Source organism: Panicum hallii, chromosome 9 (genome assembly GCF_002211085.1).
Source record: "Panicum hallii strain FIL2 chromosome 9, PHallii_v3.1, whole genome shotgun sequence".
Classification (NCBI taxonomy): Eukaryota; Viridiplantae; Streptophyta; class Magnoliopsida; order Poales; family Poaceae; genus Panicum; species Panicum hallii.
In genome coordinates, this window is record NC_038050.1 from 17,915,027 (window position 1) to 17,938,797 (window position 23,771).

The following is a 23,771-nucleotide window of genomic DNA, read 5'->3' on the forward strand; positions in this document are numbered from 1 at the left end:
TCATTAATGCTGAATATGATGATGTGCCGGAAGATAAACGCCAAGCTCTTGAGGCCTACTTCAAGGAGTACGAAGCAGAATGCAGAAGGAAAATGGCCTCATGCTTTGGGAAGACTCGGCAAGGTGTGGTCGAGAAGGAAAAGTTCGTCATGCCGACAATCCCGTCTAAGGTATCTAGCGATGTAAGCACTTCATCTTCTGATTTACTTGGTCAACTTTCATCTATCATGGACCAGAAGATTGCTGAGTCGCAAAAGTTCACAAATGACTTGCTCGTTAATCTTACCGATCACGTGCACACTTTTATAGAAGGTAAATAGGTTGATAGTAGCTATTCTGTCCAAACTGAACCTAGTGCATCGGTTGCGCCTGCATCTGCACAGCCAGCGACGGCCCTGAAGGGGGGCGCGTGGGGCGGTCGCCCCGGGCCCCCGGAATAATGGGGCCCCACCCCTGACACCATAGTAGTTCAGGTATCAATTACATTGGCAACACAAATTGGGCCCATCGGCAGAATCAAAACTGCAGGCCTTGCTTTCCTGCCGAGGCCTTACTTTGCTTCCTTGGGAACACCAACCGCTAAGAGTAAATCACGGAAACAAAATGGAAGGACTCGGGAAACAATAGCAGTCTCGCGCCGCCAGTCGCGTTTGCTCGCCAAAGTCTGCACGGCACATCGCTTGCCTCTGTGGCTCCATCTCCGCCAGTCCGCCTCCGCTCATTGCGGCTGCCGCCGCTTGCTGTCACCCACGCCGGCCACGCGCGGCGTGAGAGCGACACTGCATCAACAGTGCAGTAGCAAATCGCTGAGACGCTGATTCGCTGTAGGGCAACCATCCGTGGTATAATTTTTTCTCTATGCTTTAGATGATTATTGATTACTAATTAGACTATTGTTTAGATATTTAAATGAATTGTTTGGGAATTTTACAGCAGGTCATTTGTAATTCATCGGTTTAATATTGTCTCGTTATCGCTTTGCTCACTGGTGAACATTGGCTCATCAGTGCCACATAATCGGTAATAATTTTTTAAGTTTATTCAATATTTTTGTAACTAAGCGATAGCTTCAATTCATAATTTTATTTTTTAATTTCAGCATATAGCCATGTCATCTAGAAGGTATCCATCCGGTTCTGAGAAAAGGAAGAGGAAGAAACGAGCAGATGAGTTCATAGAAACACAGAGAGGAGCCATGGACAAATTTTTTTCTATTAATTCAAGAACTTCAAGGAATAAAAATAAGATGGCTATAGTTGCTATGGAGGAGCAACCTGATAATAACCCAGAAGATCAGGGCTTTACACCAAGCTTTACACCAGAAGAAAATATTGACACCAATAGGAATGATAACAATGTGAGTGATCATGAGCCCATGGTTAATTCACCTCCTACCAAAAATGCTAGTGTTGATGAACAACCTGTTTTTACTGAGGATATTTATGACTCAAGAAATTGGGATAATCTTGATAACAAGTCAAGGGACATATTAGTAGAGAAGGGACCCATCAGAGATGAAAATATTGAATTTCCTTTGGATACCAATGGCAGACATTTTTCATATACTCATTACTCTAGAAAGATGAGCAATGGAGATGTTTATGATAGAAAGTGGTTGGTATATTCAAAATATGTTGATAGAGTGTTTTGGTTTTCATGCAAGCTTTTCAATACAGAAAACTGCAAGAGTTCATTGGGTCATGAGGGGTTCAAAGATTGGAAGCATATTAATGAGAGGTTGAAAGAACATGAGGCTAGTATACAACATATTACAAGCATGAACTCTTGGAATGAATTGAGGGTGAGGCTCGGTAAGCATGAAACAATTGACAAAAACATTCAGCAGCAAATCACCAAGGAGAAAGAGCGTATCAGGCAAGTTTTACAAAGAATAATTGTTGTTGTGAAATTTCTTGGTAAGCGGAATTTAGCTTTCAGAGGACCAAGTGAGCAACTTTACAATGATCAAAATGGTAATTTCTTAGATTGTGTTGAGATGATTGCTAAATTTGATTTCGTTATGCAAGATCACCTCAGACGTATTCAAAACAATGAGATTCATTATCACTATCTTAGTCATAAAATTTAGAATGAGTTGATTTCTCTTTTGGCTTCTGACATCACTAAATCTATCATAAACACTATTACAGAGGCTAAATATTTTTCAGTTATCCTTGATTGTACCCCTGATGTTAGTCATCAAGAACAAATGAGTTTATTGATCCGATGTGTTAATATGTCTACTTGTAAAGTTGAGGAGTATTTTTTGGGTTTCATTAAGGTAGATGATACATCTGGTGAGGGACTTTTTAATTCATTACTTGATTCCATTAAGTCCTTTGGCCTAAATATTGAAGATGTTAGGGGTCAAGGTCATGATAATGGATCTAACATGAAAGGAAAGCACAAGGGCGTGCGAAGATGACTGCTTGATATAAATCCAAGAGCTTTGTTTATGCCATGTGCTTGTCATAGTCTTAATCTTACACTTTGTGACATGGCTAAATCTTGTGGAAAAGCTATTTCATTTTTTGGAATTGTGCAACGAATATATACATTATTCTCTAGTTCTACTAAAAGATGGGATGTTTTGAAGGATCATGTTGAAAGTTTAACTGTGAAGTCATGGTGCAATACTTGTTGGGAGAGTCGGATCAAAAGTGTCAAAGCAATAAGATTTCAAGCTCCTCAGATAAGGTCAGTTTTGCTTCAGTTGAGTACCGATAAGGATACCGAACCAAAGGATAGGAGTCATGCAAAAAATTTATTTGATCTTCTTGGTACCTTTGATTTTATACTTGGTATGGTTATTTGGTATGATATTTTATTTACAGTAAACAAAGTGAGCAAGCAGTTGCAATCCCCATCCATGTGCATTGATGCTACATTAATTAGAATAGAAGATACACTGAGTTACTTTCAGAACTATAGAAATAATGGAATTGCTTCTAGTTTGATCATTGCCAAAGAGATTGCATCTGAATTAGGTGTAGAGCCATCATTTTCAGTGAAACGTCATGCTAAGAGGAAGAAACAATATGATGAAACTGATTGTGAGGAAGCAAATCTTGAAGCTAAAAAAGCTTTTGAAGTTAATTATTTTTTGGCTATGTTTGATATTGCAATTAGTTCATTAAAAAGTAGATTTGAAGAACTCCAATCATTCAAAGACATATTTGGATTTTTTATTGACTCCATAACCTTGAAGTCATTGGATACTATTGAACTAAGAGAATGTTGCACCAAATTTGCAAACACTTTCTCTTTTGATGGCTCATCAGATGTTGATCTAAATGATCTAATTTTAGAGCTTAGTGTTTTGCAGTTGACTTTATCAGATAAACCAATGTCTGCTATGAATATTTTTTAGTATGTTAGAGAAGTGGATTCTTATCCTAATACTTCTATTGCTTATCAACTTTTATTTACTATGCCCGTAACCTTTGCGTCCGCTGAAAGAAGTTTTTCAAAGTTGAAGTTGCTGAAGAATTATTTGAGGTCCAAAATGTCTCAAGAAAGATTAAATGGTTTGGCTATTTTATGCATCGAGAAAATATTATTGGATGAAATTGATACTGATGCTATTATCAATGACTTCGCTTCGAGACATGTTAGAAGACAAATTTAAGGTAATCACATATTTATTTATTTTCTTATGATGAATAATTTTTTGATATATTTTTAAATGTTTATTAGCAACATGTATTATATATATTATTATAATAAGGGCCCCTATATTAAGTCTTGCCCTGGGCCCTTAATTTGTCAGGACCGTCACTGCACAACAACCATTGTATGGCATGCTGATGAACTATTTTGCAGGGCAAAGACCACCTCCGCATGTGTTGTAGCCAACTACGGCTGGACCGGTCAGACAGGCGCACTAGTGATCAGTCCAGCAACTCCTGCTCCAATTGCATCACTTCCTTGTTCGGCAAGCCCTAGCTGAACGAATGAGTTGGCCAATTTTGAGGCATCTTATGCTATAGTTGCGTACAGCGTGCCACCTATTCCTCCACAAGGATTAGGTGTCCCTCGAGGACCAATTTCGGATGATGTGAATAATGACCTGTTGAAGCGCGCTCCTGTTAGTTCAGTTCAGACGATGGCACAAACTAATCCTATCTCACATTGTCTAGTTTCTAACACACAAACAACTACGGGCAGCAAATATGAAGCCGATTTTGCTAAGTTAAAGGAAGATCTAGCTAACATGATTAAAACCAAACTTGGGGAGGATATGGGCAAGTCTAGGTTGTATCAAAAACCTTATTCTGATGATTTTGATTTGGTTTCTTACCCCACTGATTGGCATGTTCCCGATTTCATAAAATTTAGTGGTGAAGATAATAGAACTACATGGGAACACATTAGTCAATATGTTGCTCAACTTGGTGAAGCTAGTTCTAGTAACGCTTTGCGTGTTTGCTTATTTTCTCTATCTTTGACTGGGACTGCTTTTTCTTGGTTTTCATCATTAGCCCCGAATTTGGTCCATTCTTGGAACGAATTAGAGCACAAATTTCATGATCACTTTTATAGCGGGGATAATGAAGCAAAATTGACAGATTTAACATCGGTTAGACAAGGTAGGGATGAATCAATTCTTGATTATTTCAAGAGATTTAAAGACATAAAAAACCATTGTTTCAATTTGTCAATTTCTGAAAAGGATTTGGCTGATTTGGCTCTTGGTGGTTTGCGTTCACATTTTAAAGAAAAACTTGAAGGTTATGCTTTTATTACTGCCAACCAACTTCAAGTTAGAGCTTTGAATCAAGAGCTCAAGTTTGAAAATGCCAAAGATACTTATAAAACTCATTGGTCCAACACACACATTGTTGATTGCGAATCCGACTCTTCGGACGATGAGGAGAAAGAAGTTTACACCATCGAGTTTGTTTGGCCATCTAAGGCCAAATCATATTCATGCTCATCACTCAAGTCGACTCAAAAGAATCGGCAAGAAGAAGTGCGATTTACCTTTGATGTTTCTAAATGTTGACCATATATCTGATGAGTTGCTTAAAAATGGAATCATTAAGTTGTCTCATGCCATACCACCGCTTGAGGAGTTGAAGCGGCGTGCATACTGCAAGTGGCATAATTCTTCATCTCATGCAACTAATGATTGTAATGTTTTCCGTTGACAAGTACAATCGGCAATCAATGAAGGACGATTGGTCTTGCCTGAGATGCAGATTGATAAAACACTGTTTCCAGTTCACACCATTGATCTGAAAAATGCCAAGGTACTCATTCGGCCAGAACAAGCCGAAGGAGCTAAGGGGAAAAATGTGGTCATTGGTAAGGAGAGGCTGAAAACATCAGAAGAAAAGATTCTGACCAAGGAAGTGATGCTTGAGAAGACTCCTCATGAGAAGGAGTCTCTAAAAATTACCGTAAAAGCTTTTGGACTCGGGGAGCAAGACAATTCCTCATGAGAATTGGGTCGATCTGCTGCCTAGGTACAACCGGTCAGACCGGTTGCTCATGCCGGTCAGACCGGTCCAGCCCAGAGCCCACCCAAGATGAGTAAACCCAAGCGCCCGGAAGTTGGTACTTGGAAGGTTAATGAGTCAAAGGTGCAGGGAAGATTTGCAAAATAAAAACCTACCTTTGATCAGCTTCTGAACAAGTACAAAAATCAAAACACCGTTCCAAGAGATCAGCAATTAAAAAAAAGGCCAAGGTCGCCTCCACGCCAAGATAGGCCACCATCTCCTAGGGGAGAATCCAGCAAGCGCAGGGGTGACGTCACTACATTTTTTCCTTCTCAGAAGGTGTATGCTACAATGCCTTGGGCGCTGCCAGCATTGGATTCTTCTTGTCCAACATGGGAACATGAAGGAATCTTGATGCAATGCTATCCGATGCCGCATCCGCCATCTCACCAGAGGGAGGAAGATCATAGAAGGCCTATGTTTGACATGTCAAAAGTAGCCTTTAGATGTCCAGGTTTTGTTGGTTTATTTGATTGGATGGTCATGACTTTTGGATTGAAAAATGCTTGTGCAACTTATCAAAGAGCTATGAACTTGATTTTCATGACTTACTTGGTGTTATCTTGGAAGTCTATATTGATGATATTGTGATTAAATTGGCCGGATTGGATCATCACTTGGTTGATTTGAGACTTGCTCTTGAGAGGATGCGTTGATATGGTTTCAAGATGAATCCAGTTAAATGTGCTTTTGGTGTATCGGCTGGAAAGTTCTTGGGTTTCATTGTTCATGAGAAAAGCATAGAGATTGATCCAAAAAGAATTAAAGCTATGAAGAATGTGCAAGCTCCTACATGTAAGAAAGATTTGCAGAAGTTTCTGGGCAAGGTGAATTTCTTGAGAAGATTTATATCTAACTTGTTTGGAAAGATTGACGCTTTTACTCCTATTCTTTGGTTAAAAGATGAAGCCGAGTTTACTTGGGGGGCAAAAACAAGAGGCATTTGAGAAGATCAAGTTTTATTTGTCTTCACCATCGGTGCTCAAGGCGCTTAGGAGAGGGTTTTCTTTCAGGCTTTATGTGGCTGCTGAGGATAAGGTTATTGGGGTTGTTTTGACTTAAGAGACCAAAGGTAAGGAGCATATTATCATCTTCGTAAGTCGACGACTTATTGCTGCGGAGACAAGGTATACATTTATTGAGAAGTTATGCTTGTCTTTGTATCATGCTTGCACTAAGTTGAGGCATTATTTATTATCGAGTACTTGCATAGCGGTATGTCAGACCGATGTGATTAAACATATGTTACGTAAGCCGATTTTGAGTTGTAGAATTGGCAAGTGGGCGTATACGCTTGTTGAATATGATTTGGCTTGTGAACCTCTGAAATCCATGAAAGGCCAAATTGTAGCGGATTTTATTGTTGAACATCGGATTGATGATGGGCTTGATTTAAAAGTCAGCTAGTTTACTTGCGCACCATGGAAGTTCTATTTCGATGGATTGGTTTGTGATGATGGTCAAGGGATTGGTGTTGTTCTTATTTCTCCGAATGGCGCTATTTTTGATATGTCTAACCGATTGGATGAAAATCGCACTAACAATCAAGTTGAGTATGAAGCACTTCTATTTGGCTTGGAGGTTTTACAATCTTTGGGCATGAGACATGTTGAGGCCTTTGGTGATTCACTTCTGGTGGTGCAGCAAGTATCCAAGAGAGAAATATTCGGCATTGGCGTTTAAGTATGTATTACTTGATTATGAGCTTCATCGACGAACCACCAAAGATTTGCTTCTCAAGTGTTTAGATTCGGATCAGGCCAGAGTTGCATGGGAGAAGTTCATGAAGGCATCTATGGAACACATCAATCGGCTACTAAGATGAAGTGGTTACTTAGAAGGGCTGGTTTCTATTTGCCTAGCATGATAGCAGATTGTTTCAAATATAATAAGGGATGTGAGGAGTGTTAGCAATTTGGTAATTTGCAATTGGTACATGCTGTGTTGATGCATCCTATTATTAAACCATGGCCATTCCGAGGTTGGGGATTGGGTTTCATTGGACAAATTAATCCTCCTTCATAAAAAGGGAATCGCTTCGTGCTGGTGGCTACAGATTATTTTACTAAGTGGACCGAAGCAGTTCCCTTAAAAAATATGACACGTAGAGAGGTGATTGAGTTCATTACAAAGCATATCATCCGTAGGTTCGGTATTCCCCAGACTTTGACAACTGATCAGGGGACTTCATTTCTATCTAAGAAGGTGTCTGAGTTCACCAAATCTTTTAAGATTAAATTGCTCAATTCATCTCCATATTATGCTCAGACCAATGGTCAGGCCGAGTCCAATAATAAGGTTTTGATCAAACTTATCAAGAAAAAGATAGAAGAAAATCCTAGGAGGTAGCATGATGTTTTATTTGAGGCTTTATGGGCTCATCGTATATGTATACATGGTGCTACTAAAGTTACTCTTTTTCAGCTTGTGTATAGTCACGAGGCCGTTTTACATGTTGAGGTGAATCTGGACGCTTACAAATTGGCCAAACAAAATGATCTCTCCGTTGTTGATTACAATGATTGGATGATGGACAATATTGATGAGGTGATCGACAAGCATTTGAAGGCTTTGAAGGAGATCGAGAAAGACAAGCTTCGGATGGCTAGAGCTTACTGTTGGCGGTCCTTAGCCTAACAGAATAAATCCGCAAGCGTACGGATACCGATGTAGCTTTCACCTCGGAGTATTCTAGAGTATCGAATCCATGAGGAACGACAAGTGTACTAGTAGTGACTCTTGTTTATCCCGAACGTGGTGGACTACGAAGGACGGACAGGGCTGTCACCACCCGCCGCCTACCACAATGGTTTTTTTGGGGTGGAACACAACCCAAGGTAACTAACCAAACCTAGGCATCACGCCTATAACTATCGAGTTATTTACTCCTACCATATACTTAGGCAGAGAGCATACGCAAATAAGTAGAACTTGCTACCTACGCCGTAAAGGGATCACGCAACTAGAGAGATAAAGTATTCAAGTACTAATAAAGTAAAGGAGAGAAAATAGTGTTACCGAAGAAAGAGGAGAAAATTACTCGAACCGAAGCTTCATTCCTCGGAGGTACAAAGTTGGAGAGGGGCCGACACTCCGGCTCCTCTCCGGACTCTCACCTTGCCTCTCTCCCTATTTTCTAAGGATATGTGGGCAACGCTACGCTTCACCTTGGACTTGGTTCAATTCTCCGTGCTTTGACTGGAGGTGTGGGCTGCCTTCTATAGGCCTTCAAGAACGGTGCTCGTTGTGTTGCTTATCTTGTAAGCAGGTACGTCAGTTGAGGTAACTTCCACACGAACGGGGGCACGTGGCGTGCAAGTAGAGGCCGGCGGGCTTAGGATTTTTGCCATTTGGCACCGCCTTTGGCGTGGACATCCCAGATGCCTTCCTGATGGCGGTTATGGTTGCACACAAACCGTTTCTTCAGTTGCAAGGCCGACCGGCATTGACTAAGCTAGTCGGCCTGGTCTTGGTGTGTCTTTGGCCATTTGTTCCACCACCTCACTCATCAACGCATGCATGTTGTCCAGACGGGCGGTTTTGAGCCTGAACATTGGAGGAGTCACTACATGTGGGTTCATGGATCCAAGGCACATGCCTTTCGGCCGTAGGATGTAGTTCTTCGTGATGTGCTGATCAGAATCCCTTCTTTGTGTGTTTGTTTGCGTGCAAGGCGAAGTTTGGCCTCATTGGCCATAGTGCTAGGCCGGCTGGCCTAAGGGAGGCCGACCGGCCTAGGATTTCTCCCAAACTGGCTCAATTTTGTACACTGAGTTCCTAGAATCACATATTCACCAAAACTAGTGGAACTCATTAGTTTAAATAAACTTAGCTTGGTCTAGTCCTTGTAAACATGAATTCTGGGGTAATGTTGGTGGTCAAAATCATCGAAAATTAACCGCCAACACGCCCCCACGCTTAGATCTTTGCTCGTCCCGAGCAAAGGGTAGGATGAAGAATACCGGGCCGAGCAAGAACTAAGGTAGACTTTGATGCACAACTTCTCAAAGTAAATGGCTAGCATAAACTTTATTCCAAAATATTTCTCATACCTGTGGGGTTTGTAGTGGCTATGATGCCTGCCTTCTATGGTTGAATAGTGGAACAACTCGAATAAAGTTATAGCTTTCCTCTTAATCAACCATACTTGGAGTTTTGATCATTTTTTTCTTCAAAATAAATTCCTTAGGTCATATACTCAGATGCCACTCTTGAATCACTCATGTGGTAACTTTATTCCTAGCTAAGACCATTGATCAGCCTCTCCCTATAGTCTATAGGCTTATGTGGAGCTCGGGCAGGGAAAATGTAGGCTCACCTATGTTGTACAATTTATTAAGTCAAAAGTTGGTCCTAGCGAAAGTTGTGACACTTCATCTTCCGATCACTGGGAAATAGATAATCAAGGATGGGGGAGAAAATGGACAGAGCACAAGCGCAATGGACTGTGGTGACCAAACCATATATTGTGCTTTTGAGAGAATATGACCTTGAGTGGTACTTCTTATTTTTCATGGACCCCCTTTAGGATTTTGGAGACTATGGGGCTCTCTATCTCTTTTTTTTTCTTCTTTGCCTACAGGCAGGCTAGTTTTTTTTACTCGATAGCTCCATGTCTCCTTTCCATAAAGGATTTGGGGGACATGTGTGTGGGACATGGCTGGAGTATTTATTTTGGAAGGCCATATTTGTGGATAGGATAAGATCAAGGATACATGAATGAAGCGAATTGGGTTTGGATTGATGGAGGAATGTCTGGTGAAGGTGGATGCTAGAGTCCAATGTGGAACTTAGCATAGCCAGACATGGAAATGCTAGCAATCAAGGGCATACTCAAAGGAAGAAATTATCGGCATTGAAATGTCACTATTCCATAAGGGCACAAGATTTGATAAAACTTAAAACAACGATATAGGCGCCATATGTATAGGTTTGATCATATGGAACATTTCGCTATAGTAGGAATTTTGAGCCACTAAGGAATTGTGAGACTAAGGGTTTTGAAATTTTGCCCAAAATAAAACTCTCCAAGCAATACTCCATCAAGAAGGAAAGGCATACTTCTATCTTATTATATCACACTTTTTAACAACTTAGGCAAGATCCTCCTAAATTGATGATCCCATAAGCATTGAGTACTAGTTAAGGAATAAAACTTATGCTTGCCAACATGTGAGATGCAGAGTTCTGATCAAGTTAATTTGTTGCACAAGGTTAATTTTATCATGCAAAAGAGGCTTCCTCAAAAGATATGAACATTATGAACTAACCTCGAGTGGGGGAGACAGAAGTGCAAACCAGCGTTGATGACTTGCATAAGCTTTGTCCGTGGTACCAAGAGTCATGTTCACATGAGGAGTCATGGAAGCACCTTGTCTTTCAGACTATCTTCTCCCACACTCAGATTTTGTGATACTTGGTACCAAAAATTGAGCGTCTAAGGTTGTAGTCTCCTTTGATCTTCCCCATTGAAGCCTAGAAATGGGTCTTTTTATCTAGCTGTTCCAACTCTTCGTTCATTTGAGTCCCAACCTGAAAGGTTAGTGATAAAAATACCCGAAGGGAGAAAGTTCTAGAATTATATTCTGAGGCTCTTTTCGATTTTATTTTATTGAAAAGTAAAGATTAATTTTTTTATATTTTTTTGGAATAGAAGTGGGAAAAAATTGAGCAAAGAGAATAAAAATATGGGTTACCTCCCGGCAGTGCTTGTTTATGGTCAAAAGCTCGACCTTGGGGGCCTCTTCTTGACGTTGCAGCTAGTTTGGTGTTGTGGCTCCCTCCATCACCAATCTTCGGATTAAGCTCAAGATATCTAGATGCAAGACTAGAACAACAAACCATGATGAGATTTGCAATATTTATGATAGAAAAAATCATCCACAACCACCCTTTTGAAATTTTTCTGATGGAGGGGCATGAGATGGCTCGAATCTGCGTGTGTGCTAATGGCGGGAGGAGATGGAATCTCCTCGAAGGAGCATCGATCTTGTGGCTCTTCCAAGATAAAATTTCCATGCTCATCTTTGTCTTCCGTACCTGACATGGAGTTTGCTGCCTCAAGAGTATCCATAGAGCAGATATTTTCAAAATTATGCTCTAGCCTATAGTATTCATGAGGCATATCATAATCTAAGCCTTCGACATAGAAGTCCTTGGATTGTTCCGGGTCAAGGAGAAAAGATTTTTACTCGGGATCACAGAACGGATAAGGGTATTGATATGATTCTTGGAGTTTTGAGGAACTTGGAGAGATAGGAGCTTTGAACTCCTCCTCAGAAAATACAAACTCGTCCTCCGTGAACTGGAACTCCAAGTTATGGAATGATGAATCCTCCTTTACTTGATCAGTGTCGGACAAGGATTCTTCCTCGGGATCGGGAGTCACCACCTCAGATTCTTTGTAAGCATCACTTTCTTCCCTTGGTGATGATGAGACATCACCGTCCACTGTTGATTCATCATCATCAAACATGGACAAGAAGAAAGGTCGATAATCTTCGCTGAAGGGCTTAGGATCTAAGGCAGGAGGTTCTGGTTCGGCAATCTTTTGCGGGCAGGGTGTTGGAGTTTGGAAAAATGTTTTTGCTCTTTCAGCATGCTCTCGAGATTCTTCAGGCGGGTCATCATATATTCCGGTATACGTGGTATTCTTAAGGATCCTATCGTGGATGGCTTTGCCCTCGCTTACGGTTTTGTGCCAGAAGGACCCTCCGGATGCCTTGTCTAAAAAGATTGCACTATCTGTTCTAAGGCCACCAGCAAAGTGCTTGAGGTGCATAGCCTCGGGCATACCAAAGTCGGGCCCTAAAGAAATCAGCTCGGTGTGACGAGCCCAAGCTGCTCCTAGAAGTTCTTCCTCTCATTGCTTGAAAGTTACGGCTTCTATACAAAGGGCAATGACCCTACATAAGGGGAAGAAGCGGAGACAGAACTTCTCTTTTAGAATATTCCAATCACCCTCTACCCTTCCTATGGTTAAGGAATACCATTCTTTGGCAGCACCCATTAAAGAGAATGGAAAAAGCTTCCATTTCACGGTTTCATGGTGCATACCTAGTATAGAGATGATAGAGCAGTTCTGCTCAAATTCTCGTAGGTGAGTGTAAGGATTTTCATCCTTGTGCCCAGAAAAAGATTGTGATCAAACCATGGCTACGAGACCAGGGCGGATCTCATAGCCTGGTGTAAGGATGGGGTGACATGAAGGTGGACACTCAAAATAATGAGGCCCTGGAGCTGAGAAGTTACGGATAGAAATGGAATCCATGTGGAGGGTGGGATGATACAAGGATGAACTCGAATCGATACTAGTACAGCTACCGTTCCCTGGTAACGGTGCTAGAAAGCTTGTTGGCGGTCCTTAGCCTAACAGAATAAATCTGCAAGCGTACGGAATGCCGATGTAGCTTTCACCTCGGAGTATTCCAGGGTATCGAATCCACGAGGAATGAGAAGTGTATTAGTAGTGACTCTTATTTATCCAGGGGATATGACAGGAGTTAACGGGTCCAGATAAGATAGGTAGAAGATAGGTAGAGGTGGTCTAACATCGTCTTGCTAACTACTCCTACTTGATACTCTAGCTGCTTCGGCGGCTGGAAGAGGAAGGACTTCAGAAAGGGGTGTGAGAGGGGCGTCCAACAACAACCTACTACTACTTCTATGAAAGCACCCGAACGTGGTGGACTACGAAGGATGGATAGGGCTGTCACCACCTGCCGCCTACCATAACGGTTCCGTGGGATGGAACACAACCCAAGGTAACTAATTAAGGCTAGGCACCACGCCTATAACTATCGAGTTACTTACTCCTACCGTGTACTTAGCTAGAGAGCATACGCAAATAATAAGTAGAACTTGCTACCTATGCTGTCAAGGGATCCCGCAACTATAGAGAGATAAAGTATTCAAGTACTAATAAAGTAAAGGAGAGGAAGCAGTGTTACCGACGAAAGAGGAGGAAATTACTCAAACCGAAGCTTCATTCCTCAGTGGTACAAAGTTGGAGAGGGGCCGACACTCCAGCTCCTCTCCGGACTCTCACCTCGCCTCTCTCCCTATTGTCTAAGGATATGTGGGCAGCGCTACGCTTCACCTTGGACTTAGCTTCAATTCTCCGTGCTTTGACCGGAGGTGTGGACTGCCTTTTACAAGCCTTCAAGGACGGTGCTCGCTGTGTTGCTTATCTTGTAAGCAGGTACGTCGGTTGAGGTTAGGCCTGGGCATTCGGTTAACCGAATTAACTCGGTTCGGTATTTCGGTTTTTTCAGAAATTCGGTTAATGAAAAATAGAAACCGAAATTGTAAATGGAAAACTGTAAACCGAGCGTTCGGTTTTCGGTTTTTTTGGTTCGGTATTTCGGTTTTACCGAAAAAACCGAACAGCATATAACAGTACATAACTACTAGTTCAATAAAAACATGGTTCAAAGTTCAAACAAATCAAATCCGATGCTTCCAAGTTCAAACAACAAATTTCAACTCAATGACAAGTTGACAACACTGATCACAATTCACAAGGCATCACAAACAGTTTTAAAATATTACAAACACAGTTTAATCAACACAAACAGCACTACAACTTGGCTTAGTGATGGACACACTTGATTGCGCCTTTCCGGATCCTTTACAACCCTCCTTGGCAGCAGCCTTCTCAGCATTATACTCAACAATCAGTTCTGAAATAGAAGATAAATCAATTAGAATTACACTTTCAATAGTACGATTAGGCAGTTAAAAACTTTAAATTATAAAATTACCTTCTTCCAGTTTTGCTATCTCTTCGGCATCCTCATCAACATTAATAGGAGTTGATCGCCGCAGCCAATCTTGTGTACAGATAAGAGCTTGAATCATAAATGGGGTTAGAGAGGTTCTAAAGTCATCTAGAACCCGCCCACCCGTACTAAAAACTGATTCGGATGCAACTGTTGATATAGGAATTGCCAACACATCACGAGCAATTCGGGCTAGAATAGGCAATCTAGATTCATTTACTTTCCACCATGTTAGAATATCAAACTTTTTGCTATCATTTTCGTTGTCTTCACTAAGATATTTATCAATTTCAGATTTGGTGGTGCCCATTGAAGCACTTCCAACTTTCATCTTCTTAGCAATTACTGACCTCATTAAACTCCCTCTTCTTTTCTGAGTTGGTTCCTCATCAACTTCATTTGGTAATGAATCACTTGGAGCATAGATGTTCCTGTACTCTTCAAACAATGCATAAAAACATTCATTCACTGCATCCCATACTTTTTGTCCTTTTTCTTCACCAAACATTTCCAAAATTACTAACTTAGTGTAGCTAGAAAGCTTGTACCTAGGATCAAGAGCTGTAGCAACAAATATGAGCAAATTCATGTTCTCCTTCTCCTTCGCTCTGCCCTTCCCCCTCACCTCATTTGCAAACTCATTCTCATTCTCATGCCAGCTGCCCCAATACTTGTCATACTTATCCTTCATTCTCTTAGCCATTGCTTGGCGCAAAGGATCTTCACTGTCAGCCCAATCTCGGAGCAGCACCTGGATTTCACCAATCTCATGAAAGAATTCATTAGCTGTCACACTTAGTGTAGACGAAACACGAAGCGTGATATCATAAAAATGCCCAAGAAATTCAGCCATCTTTTTTGCGTTCTCCCAATCATACTCAACAGGAATTCCAAGCCCTTTATCTCCACATAACTCTATTGTGTAGGCTGGATCTTCTTCTTCATACCTTACAAATACTTTCTCATACATGATTGCTGTATTCAACATAAGATATGTTGAATTCCATCTAGTGCACACATCCAATTTCAAGAAAGCATTTGTTTCTACATTTTCCTCCTCTGCAAGTTTCTTAAATTTTGCTAACCTTGAACTTCCATTCTTAACAAATCTAACAGCAGCCCGAACACGCTTAATTGAGTTATCCATCTCTTTTAAGCCATCAGTAACAATCAAATTAATTATGTGAGCAGCACACCTCATATGAAGATACTTACCCAAAGCAATGCTACTCCTTTGATTATTCATTTGTCTACATACGTAATCTACACCAGAATCATTGGAGCTAGCATTATCAACTGTAATAGTCATAACTTTTGTAATCCCCCATTCAGTCAAGCACCTCTAAATAGTTTTCCCAATATCATCCCCCTTGTGACTCTTGATCAAGAAAAAACTAATAACCTTCTTATGTAGTTTCCATTCAGAATCAATAAAATGTGCAGTCACAGCCATATAACTATCTTGTTGTTGAGAAGTCCAACCATCAGTTGTAAGACAAACTCTTTCACATTGTTGCTTAAAAAATGTTTTAAGCTTTGCTTTCTCTTCAAAGTAAATAGAAACAGTGTCTCTAGTTAGTGTTCTTCTAGACGGTATACTCCAACGTGGGCATGCAACTGACATAAATTTTCTAAAGCCTGGCCTTTCAGAACATGCAAATGGTTGCTCATCTTCAATAACCATTTCAGTAAATGCTTTTCTAATTGCTTCAGGATTAAATTTATAGACTGCAACACTTTCACCTTGAGTTAATTGCAAACTACCTTGATTCGGATCTTGGTTCTTATGAGGATTAAGCTTGCAAGTGTTAAAATGACTCTTTAAGGAAGAAGTTCCATTCAAAGTTGGATCACACTTAAGCTCGCGGTTGCAGTACTTACATTTGCCTTTCTTTAACTGACCATCAATAAGAACCTTGCTGAAGTGATTCCATATTTCTGATCTTGGTGCCATCTCTTTTCTTTTCTTAACTTCATCCCTTTTGTTGTCCTCTGATACGGGTACCTCTGGCTCTACCTGAGTCCGAGTGGCGTTGAGGAGGATCTACAACACATCAACACGCAACAACAGAAGCTAAGTAAAGAAAAATGCGAGGAAAAGATTAGAACCTACAGAACAGGACGTACATGGTTCGAGTTCGACGATTGGTCCTCTGATGTTGCCATGGCGGCGACTGGAACCCGGGGGCGCGACGGGCGCTGCGGGCGGCGGCGGGGCCCGGGGCGCGGCGGGGCCCGGGGCGGCGGCTGGGCCGGGGCGCGGCGGGCGGCGGCGGGCGCTGCGGGTGGCGGCGGGGCCCGGGGCGCGGCGGGCGGCGGCGGGCGGCCGCGGGAGCTCGGGGGCGCGGCGGGCGGCGGCGGGCGCTGCGGGCGGCCGCGGGGCCCGGGCCACGGCGGGCGGCGGCGGGAGCTCGGGGGCGCGGCGGGCGGCGGCGGGCGCTGCGGGCGGCGGCGGGAGCTCGGGGGCGCGGCGGGCGGCGGCGGGGCCGGGGCGCGGCTGGCGGCGGCGGGTGCTGCGGGCGGCCGCGGGGCCTGGGCGGCGGCGGGAGCTCGTGGAGTCGGGGGCGCGGCAGGCAGCCAGGCACAGCGGCACGGGCACGGGCTGACGGGCACTCGAGCGGTCGAGCCTGGGAGGCTGGGACTCACGGGATTAGGCCATTAGGGATAGGGTTTGTTGAAAAATACTGGACTTTTTCGGTTTATTCGGTTTAAACCGAATAAAAACCGAATACCGAAATTTATTTCGGTTTCTGAGGAATGACAACCGAAATAGCTCTCGGTTAGATCGGTTTCGGTGTTTTCGGTTTCGGTTTCGATTATTTCGGTTTCGGGTTTCGGTTTTCGGTTTTTATGCCCAGGCCTAGTTGAGGTAACTTCCACGCGAAGGGGGCACGCATGGAAGCTCGTCATCTGCTTTTGTTCGCTACTCTCGCTGAGGCATCAGGCATTGTCTAGTACCTGATGTGTCATGCATCAATAATGTTGTCCTTCATGTCGTGCAATTGTGATGCACTATGTAAGTACCTGATGTATGTCAAATAATATGTAAGTCCCTACGTACGGTCCCAAGTTCCACTGTTTGTTGTCCAATACATTGGATGGATGAATTAATACTGCTTTTGAAATTTTATTCGCTCTGTAGACTGTTATTTTGGAATGTAATAATATATAGGTTGTGAATAGCATATGAAGTATATTAGGTTATTACGTGTGAAACAAGCCTATTTTGTTCACCACAAGGTCCTAAATGCACCGAGACAAGAAAAATATATACACCAACGTCATATGTATATAATAGTTATGGGGGGTTTTGTTCAATCATACATACATAATTAATGGTGCAAGAAAAGCTTGCTAGGTATAAAAAAGCACTGGTGCATAATCAGGCATTAACTTACATAAATGTACAGCAGTTAACAGATAGAGGCAATTTATGTCATTAAGGTATGGACGGAAAAATTGATGCAGAGGACTCGAACATGTGCGGCACGTTCTGCCATGAGGAACCTAACCAACTGAGCCAGACTTAGTTTGTTCCCTTAGCCTTTTGCAGATTGATTTCCAAAACTTTCATAACCCTCTCATATGGAGACGGTTGGAGACAAATTACATATGAAATTTACATCCCTTTCATGAGATTCATTTAGAGCTTTCTAGTTGATGTTTTTTTTAAAAAAATTGAAGCCATTTAGTACCTAAATAGTCATAACTCGCATTGATATCAACAACAAATCATAAGTGCAACAGTGAGGTAATACTTGAGCTAGTGATTGCAGGTTCAAAGTGTCACAAATGGCATGGCACATACTTTATGTGAAAATTTGCGTGACTTGTGATATTAAACCTATTATTACTGCCGACTGTCTTGGGCATACATGGCCATAGTTATGGGAGAATGTCAGCATGCTCGGCCCTCCATGCCACATGACCAATGTTTCCACTATTTCAGCTTCGTGGTAGCAGCAGCAGGGAATATGAACTCTCCCTAGGGCGAAGTGGCAAACAACCTGGGCCTTCCACAACCAATGCAAGAGACGTAATTGCTGCCAAGCTATCTTATTAGACTTATTTCTTTGTTTTGTCATGCTTGAAGTATAATAATAGTGTTACAAACTTGGCCAAGGACGTCATAATCTACTACAGTCATGTACGTACCTTGAGATCCTATGCTCAACTTCTTTTGTGGGCGTACGTACTGTTTCAATAAAAGTACATTATTTTTTATGCATGATTATGGATTGATGGACGATGCACTCAAAATACGTTCTTTTTTTTTGTTTCTGGTGGCTTATACCAAGTTATCAACCATCTTTTATTCAAAATGATGTATGATGGACATACCATGCATGATACTTCTTGACCCGACTTGACTATTGCTTGAGCTTATCTAGACGATGATGAACATAATAATAAAGTCGGCAACTTGCTATCCTTTGGCCGATTTCTATCCACAACTCACGGAGGCAGCCGCCCTCTCCTCTCAAATCAGCCGCACAACAACTCGGCACCCTCAAGATACACTCAGGTGCAACAATTTTTTTGCGTCAGTTTAATTTAATTCGGTGGCAAGCATGTTTTGTGTTAACTTAATGTTGGTGTAAAAAATGTAACAACCGTATGCCATTTATGGTAGCTGATAAGGCAGGCGTTAATTACATCTCTGCAATATCTTGATGATCGATTGAGGGGCTACAGTGGCCCCCACGTACGGCAACTAGTTCTAAAACCATTTATATAATCATAAAAAAGCTAGTCGAATTCTTTCCACACCATATTGATACAAAAATTAATCTGTACCAAATAAAAGTTATTGATCTTACAAGAAATAATGAAATATAACCCTTAAAAGAAACAAGATATCCCCATTAGTTGATATGTTCCAGGATTAATTATTGACGCTGGTATTCTTTAATTTGATATGACCTTCAGCATTGACTGACACCTAATGAAACATGTCTGCACCAAACCAACTGATGCATGCATCAAACCACTAAAAATCACTGTGTCTCAGACTGACTTATTCGCGAACACTACAACAACATGACTGTGACTTGATGACGACAGCATTTATCCTGTACCTGGCGTTTAGTGATTGTCGCCACCAAAGAAACGTGCATTCAGGGTGTTTATAAAGGCCATGGCAGCGAAAGAAATATGGGATCTAGAAAACAGGGGCATTACAGTTGATGCAATATTTAGACTAATGACACATCTATATACTCTGAGACATACCTCAATTCTAGCATTACTTTTCGTGGCTAATAAGGGCATTTGCAAATGATGAATATTTAGACTAATGTGATATTTATAAACTCCAGGACATACCTAAATTCTGGTGTTACTTTTTGTGGCTCCACTATTTTGTGCTACTAACAAGTAATACCATGGGAAAAAGTACGAAATTTTGTAAGAGTTCTATGACATATATAGATGTCATACAAAGAAAAGGAGATTAACTAGGAGGAAGTAGCATGATTGTTTTGTTTTCAATTCAAGATTGAAATAAAGGTTATTAAGCATGTTACTATGGAGAATCTTAAATGAATTCTCTATTTAGATAGGGGTGCGCTGCCGGAACGGATACGAATAGATATCACTAACCCCATATTTGTTTTCATATTTTTATTTGGACTATTTTAGATTAATAGCAAATTACTCCCCTCAAGTATGGCCAAAATCTGGATAACCTCCTTAACTATCTCGTGGTTCAATTTGGCCCCTAAACTATATGATTTGGTTCAACTTACCTCCCAATACAAATTATCTTTTTATATTTCTCCACATACAAGTAGAATCTTAATTTAAGATTTGAAGGATTATAGTGGGCATCACAATGTATATCAAAAAATATATTATGAATTTTTCATCATTATTTTTTCTATAATTTTGTATCATAAGGGTTAATTTATTATTAAATATCATACCCTATCAAAATAAAGATGAAAAATTCTTGACATATTTTTCTAAAATGTGTTATGATGTTCGTTATCATCTTGTAAAATTTTAACTCGAGACTTTACTTGTGCATGGATAAATAAAAAATATAAATCTTATTAAGAAGTAAATTGGACCAAATGACATAGTTTAGGGGTTAAATTGAACTAAAAAATAGTTTAGGACGTTATCCAGACTTTGACTATAATTTTTATAAAAAATTTACATATGCTTTAAACCTAAAAGGCAAACAAGAAATAACCTTGCTATCTAAAATTGCAAAATCTATTGTTCATAAATATCTTTCATAGAATGTTTGGCTTTATGCATCATAAGAGAGAGGTCTCCTCTGAACACGGACTTCTATTTGACGAGAGATAGAGTACCACCATAAAAAATAATTGAGTTTCTACGATGACACCAAATTGTCCAGCAAGCAACAATAAAATTTCTATGAAGATCTTAGAGCCAATGCTATTTCGAGCTTAAATGAGCATGTCATATGGCGGCGGGGTAAGGTCCAAATTTGTGTCTAGGAAAGCCCAGCACCACCAAACTAAAAACATTTACTTAAGTGTTCCTAAAAACACTAATATTTTCTTAAATTCAAGGCCTTTACAAATATAATGTTACATTAATTTGACAAAGTTATATTTTTATTTTTATAAATTATAGTAATGAAGTTAGAATTTCAATTTATATAGTTCCATATATATTTGAACTTACAAATTCTTTTGGGCCGAAAAAGGCTATGCTCACTCTTAGGCCTTAAGTTGGGTCTACAGGCCACATCTGATGTCTATCCCATCCAATTATCTGAATCTAGTATCCAAATTAAGTTTTTAAATTATCGGATTGGAATTTCAAATTTGTATCTATGAAACTATTTGAGTTCGTATTTGATATCCATAAAGAAATATCATCGAAGAAATGACTCCGAATTTGTATTTAACAACTCTCTTCGGACTTTGGTTGATTGAACGGTCTGAAAAATCTGTACTTTTGCACCCTGTATTTTTAGATTATTTTCTGCAGCATAATTACCTACTATACGGAACGAATTTCTTCAAGCAGAGAGGTTAGGAGTGCATACATTTCTGATACACACTCACATGCTTAGACTTTACCATACATGCGAATAAACAATATGAAGGCGTCACATCATTTCATTCAACACACGTTCTAATTTTCCATGGTTGGCATCAACTAATCTTACAATGATACTGATGTTGATCACTTGTCTTATATGTTTATAAATTAGCTTCTTGCACAAGCGTAAGGAAGCTAATCTGTAGACTATAACATAGGTGCCATCATTGTTCATAGTGTAGATGGAAAATATGAAGCCTACCTTGGTTTCCAGTCAGTAAGGTTATCATCTAGCTAGTATTATTCTTTTATTGTGTTGTCATATTTGGAACTCTTAAGAATAATGCTGCATGTTTAGTCTAAAACTATCATATCCAAGTCGCTACTCCCTAACTTCCTCAACTTATTCAGAGTGTGGCCCCAATTTCATTTCAATTCTGACAGCTCCCTATAACTCTATACATATATACATATATATGGATGCTGAATCGCAACCAAATTAAAGGAATGCTGAGTGTCAACCGTTTTTTACACACACCCAGCATATGCCAATCCTGACTCCATGCTAATTAATAATGTTTAGATATATCTTACAACAAGTTAATGGCCTGCAGAGCTTTGTATTATTATTTGAGTAACAAACAAGTCATTGGCCAACAACTTGCGCAGCTGGCTACATATGCTTAAGCCCTGCTGGCCGATAATTTAAACATTGAAAGATAAACATGTTACACAAGATGGTAAATATTTAAGCATTTAGTTAGCTACATGGTTAACTATACCAGGCTGCAATCAGCCAGCTGCCAATACCAATGCTGATTAAAAAATGGTTGCTGATCTTTGAACCAGCAGTGATTAGTCAGCATAAACTGATGAAGGTGGTGGTTGGGTGCTTTACAGTATGACCCGGTCAATGTGTAGGCTGATAAGTGATATAGCATAACAAACTCAGTCTCATTAAAGAACAGATGCAGAGATGGCTACCGGAATCATTAGCACCATGAAAGTTATATAACCATGCATTTGACAGCCTCGCTAGGCTCCAACACTATCTGACCCTACTGCCCAACACTAGGTCACGAGAAGAGTATCACCAGTGCTATGGTTCCATTATTTCTATATATTTTAGTTATAGATTCCTAGAGGCAATCAAGGAGATCATTGCATGACATCTATGTGTTTATTATGTCCAAAGAAAATTGTTCTTTGATTGATTGCTTGAATAAAGTGTTATTTAGCAAGTATATGACATGATGCTCATGAGCTCTATGTTTTATTATCGTGATGTTAATCTAAACGATCACAAGTCTCACATATATCGTTATGTTGGATAATGATGATTTACATTCGAGCACATAGCACATGTATTGATCGATGGTCATGTTCCGTTGATCATAGATATGATGTTTCAAAATCATTAATGTAAACATATTAGAGAACTGGATGGGATTGTTATGCTAATATATGTTCCATTAACGAGTCCTGAGTGTTATACAGATAGGATCTTTGGACCTGAGACCGTAAGATGAGTTCAAGTCCATTCTCGGATGCGCTGCAACTTATTATCACTACCAACTAGAATCAGCATCTGGACTATAATCACCATATATGCTGCAGTAATAGATTGGAGCGAATAAATCGATTTTGTGCGTTGAAAATGGTATATATATATATATATATGAACTTCATTGCATAGCACACATACATAGGTTTCTGCACTAAATCTAGTTCTACATAAATTGTTTGCATTAAATGACCTGACTACTACCTATATTGGTGTATATGATGCATGCGTGTATTTTGTGTGTCATGGTTAATTCAACTATGCACTGTCCTGATACAGTACGACATGCATATATTGAGTTGTGATGCTTGATATCCTTCATGTAAGTTCGTTATCTATTGGATGTAGTAGCTTAGGACCTGACCATGGAAGTTCTAAGTATGATGACTCAGAAGACAAAGATGTGGCAATGGTACCCCAATGGTACCTGACCTTCATGCATAGTACCCCAATATTCACCCGAAAACTGTACGAAACTACTAGATGCTATGTGTCAATCCAGACAAAAAAATATATTTGATGCCCCTAGTATTGGGTTAGTGGATATTTTTACTTATTTTAAGGTTACATCTTAAAGAATATCTGATGGGTCCAGGGACCCGGGGTCCCCAACGTGCCCACTTCCTTCTGGCACTCAGGATGGCCTAAGACCATGCATGGATCAAACAGGTGCCCTCCTGAGCCGTGACTTTCTCCAAGCCGTCCAGGCCCACGGTCCCGATCGGCCAGCCGGTCGGCTGGAGCCTCGGCCCGCATTCCCGACCGAGGGGACGAGAAAGGTCTAGGTCCGTACTATGGTCTCGACCTAAGACGCCAACCGAACTCTGCCATGCACGTGTCACTTTTCCCGACTGACGAGGTCAGGGGCTGGCCGGGCCTCGCACACTGACCATCCCCGGG

The 23,771-nt window shown here is 40.7% G+C and overlaps 1 protein-coding gene across 1 annotated transcript; it reads right to left on the reverse strand.

Annotated features, from left to right (window-relative positions):
- Window positions 1-14,063: 14,063 nt before the first annotated feature.
- LOC112872917 (zinc finger BED domain-containing protein RICESLEEPER 2-like) lies at window positions 14,064-15,431 on the reverse strand. The gene is made up of 2 exons (XM_025935944.1): window positions 14,267-15,431; window positions 14,064-14,185 (listed from the first exon to the last, which is right to left on the reverse strand). Exons 1-2 carry the CDS (start codon window positions 15,429-15,431, stop codon window positions 14,064-14,066), a joined length of 1,287 nt encoding a protein of 428 aa, XP_025791729.1.
- Between the last annotated feature and the right edge of the window lie 8,340 nt (window positions 15,432-23,771).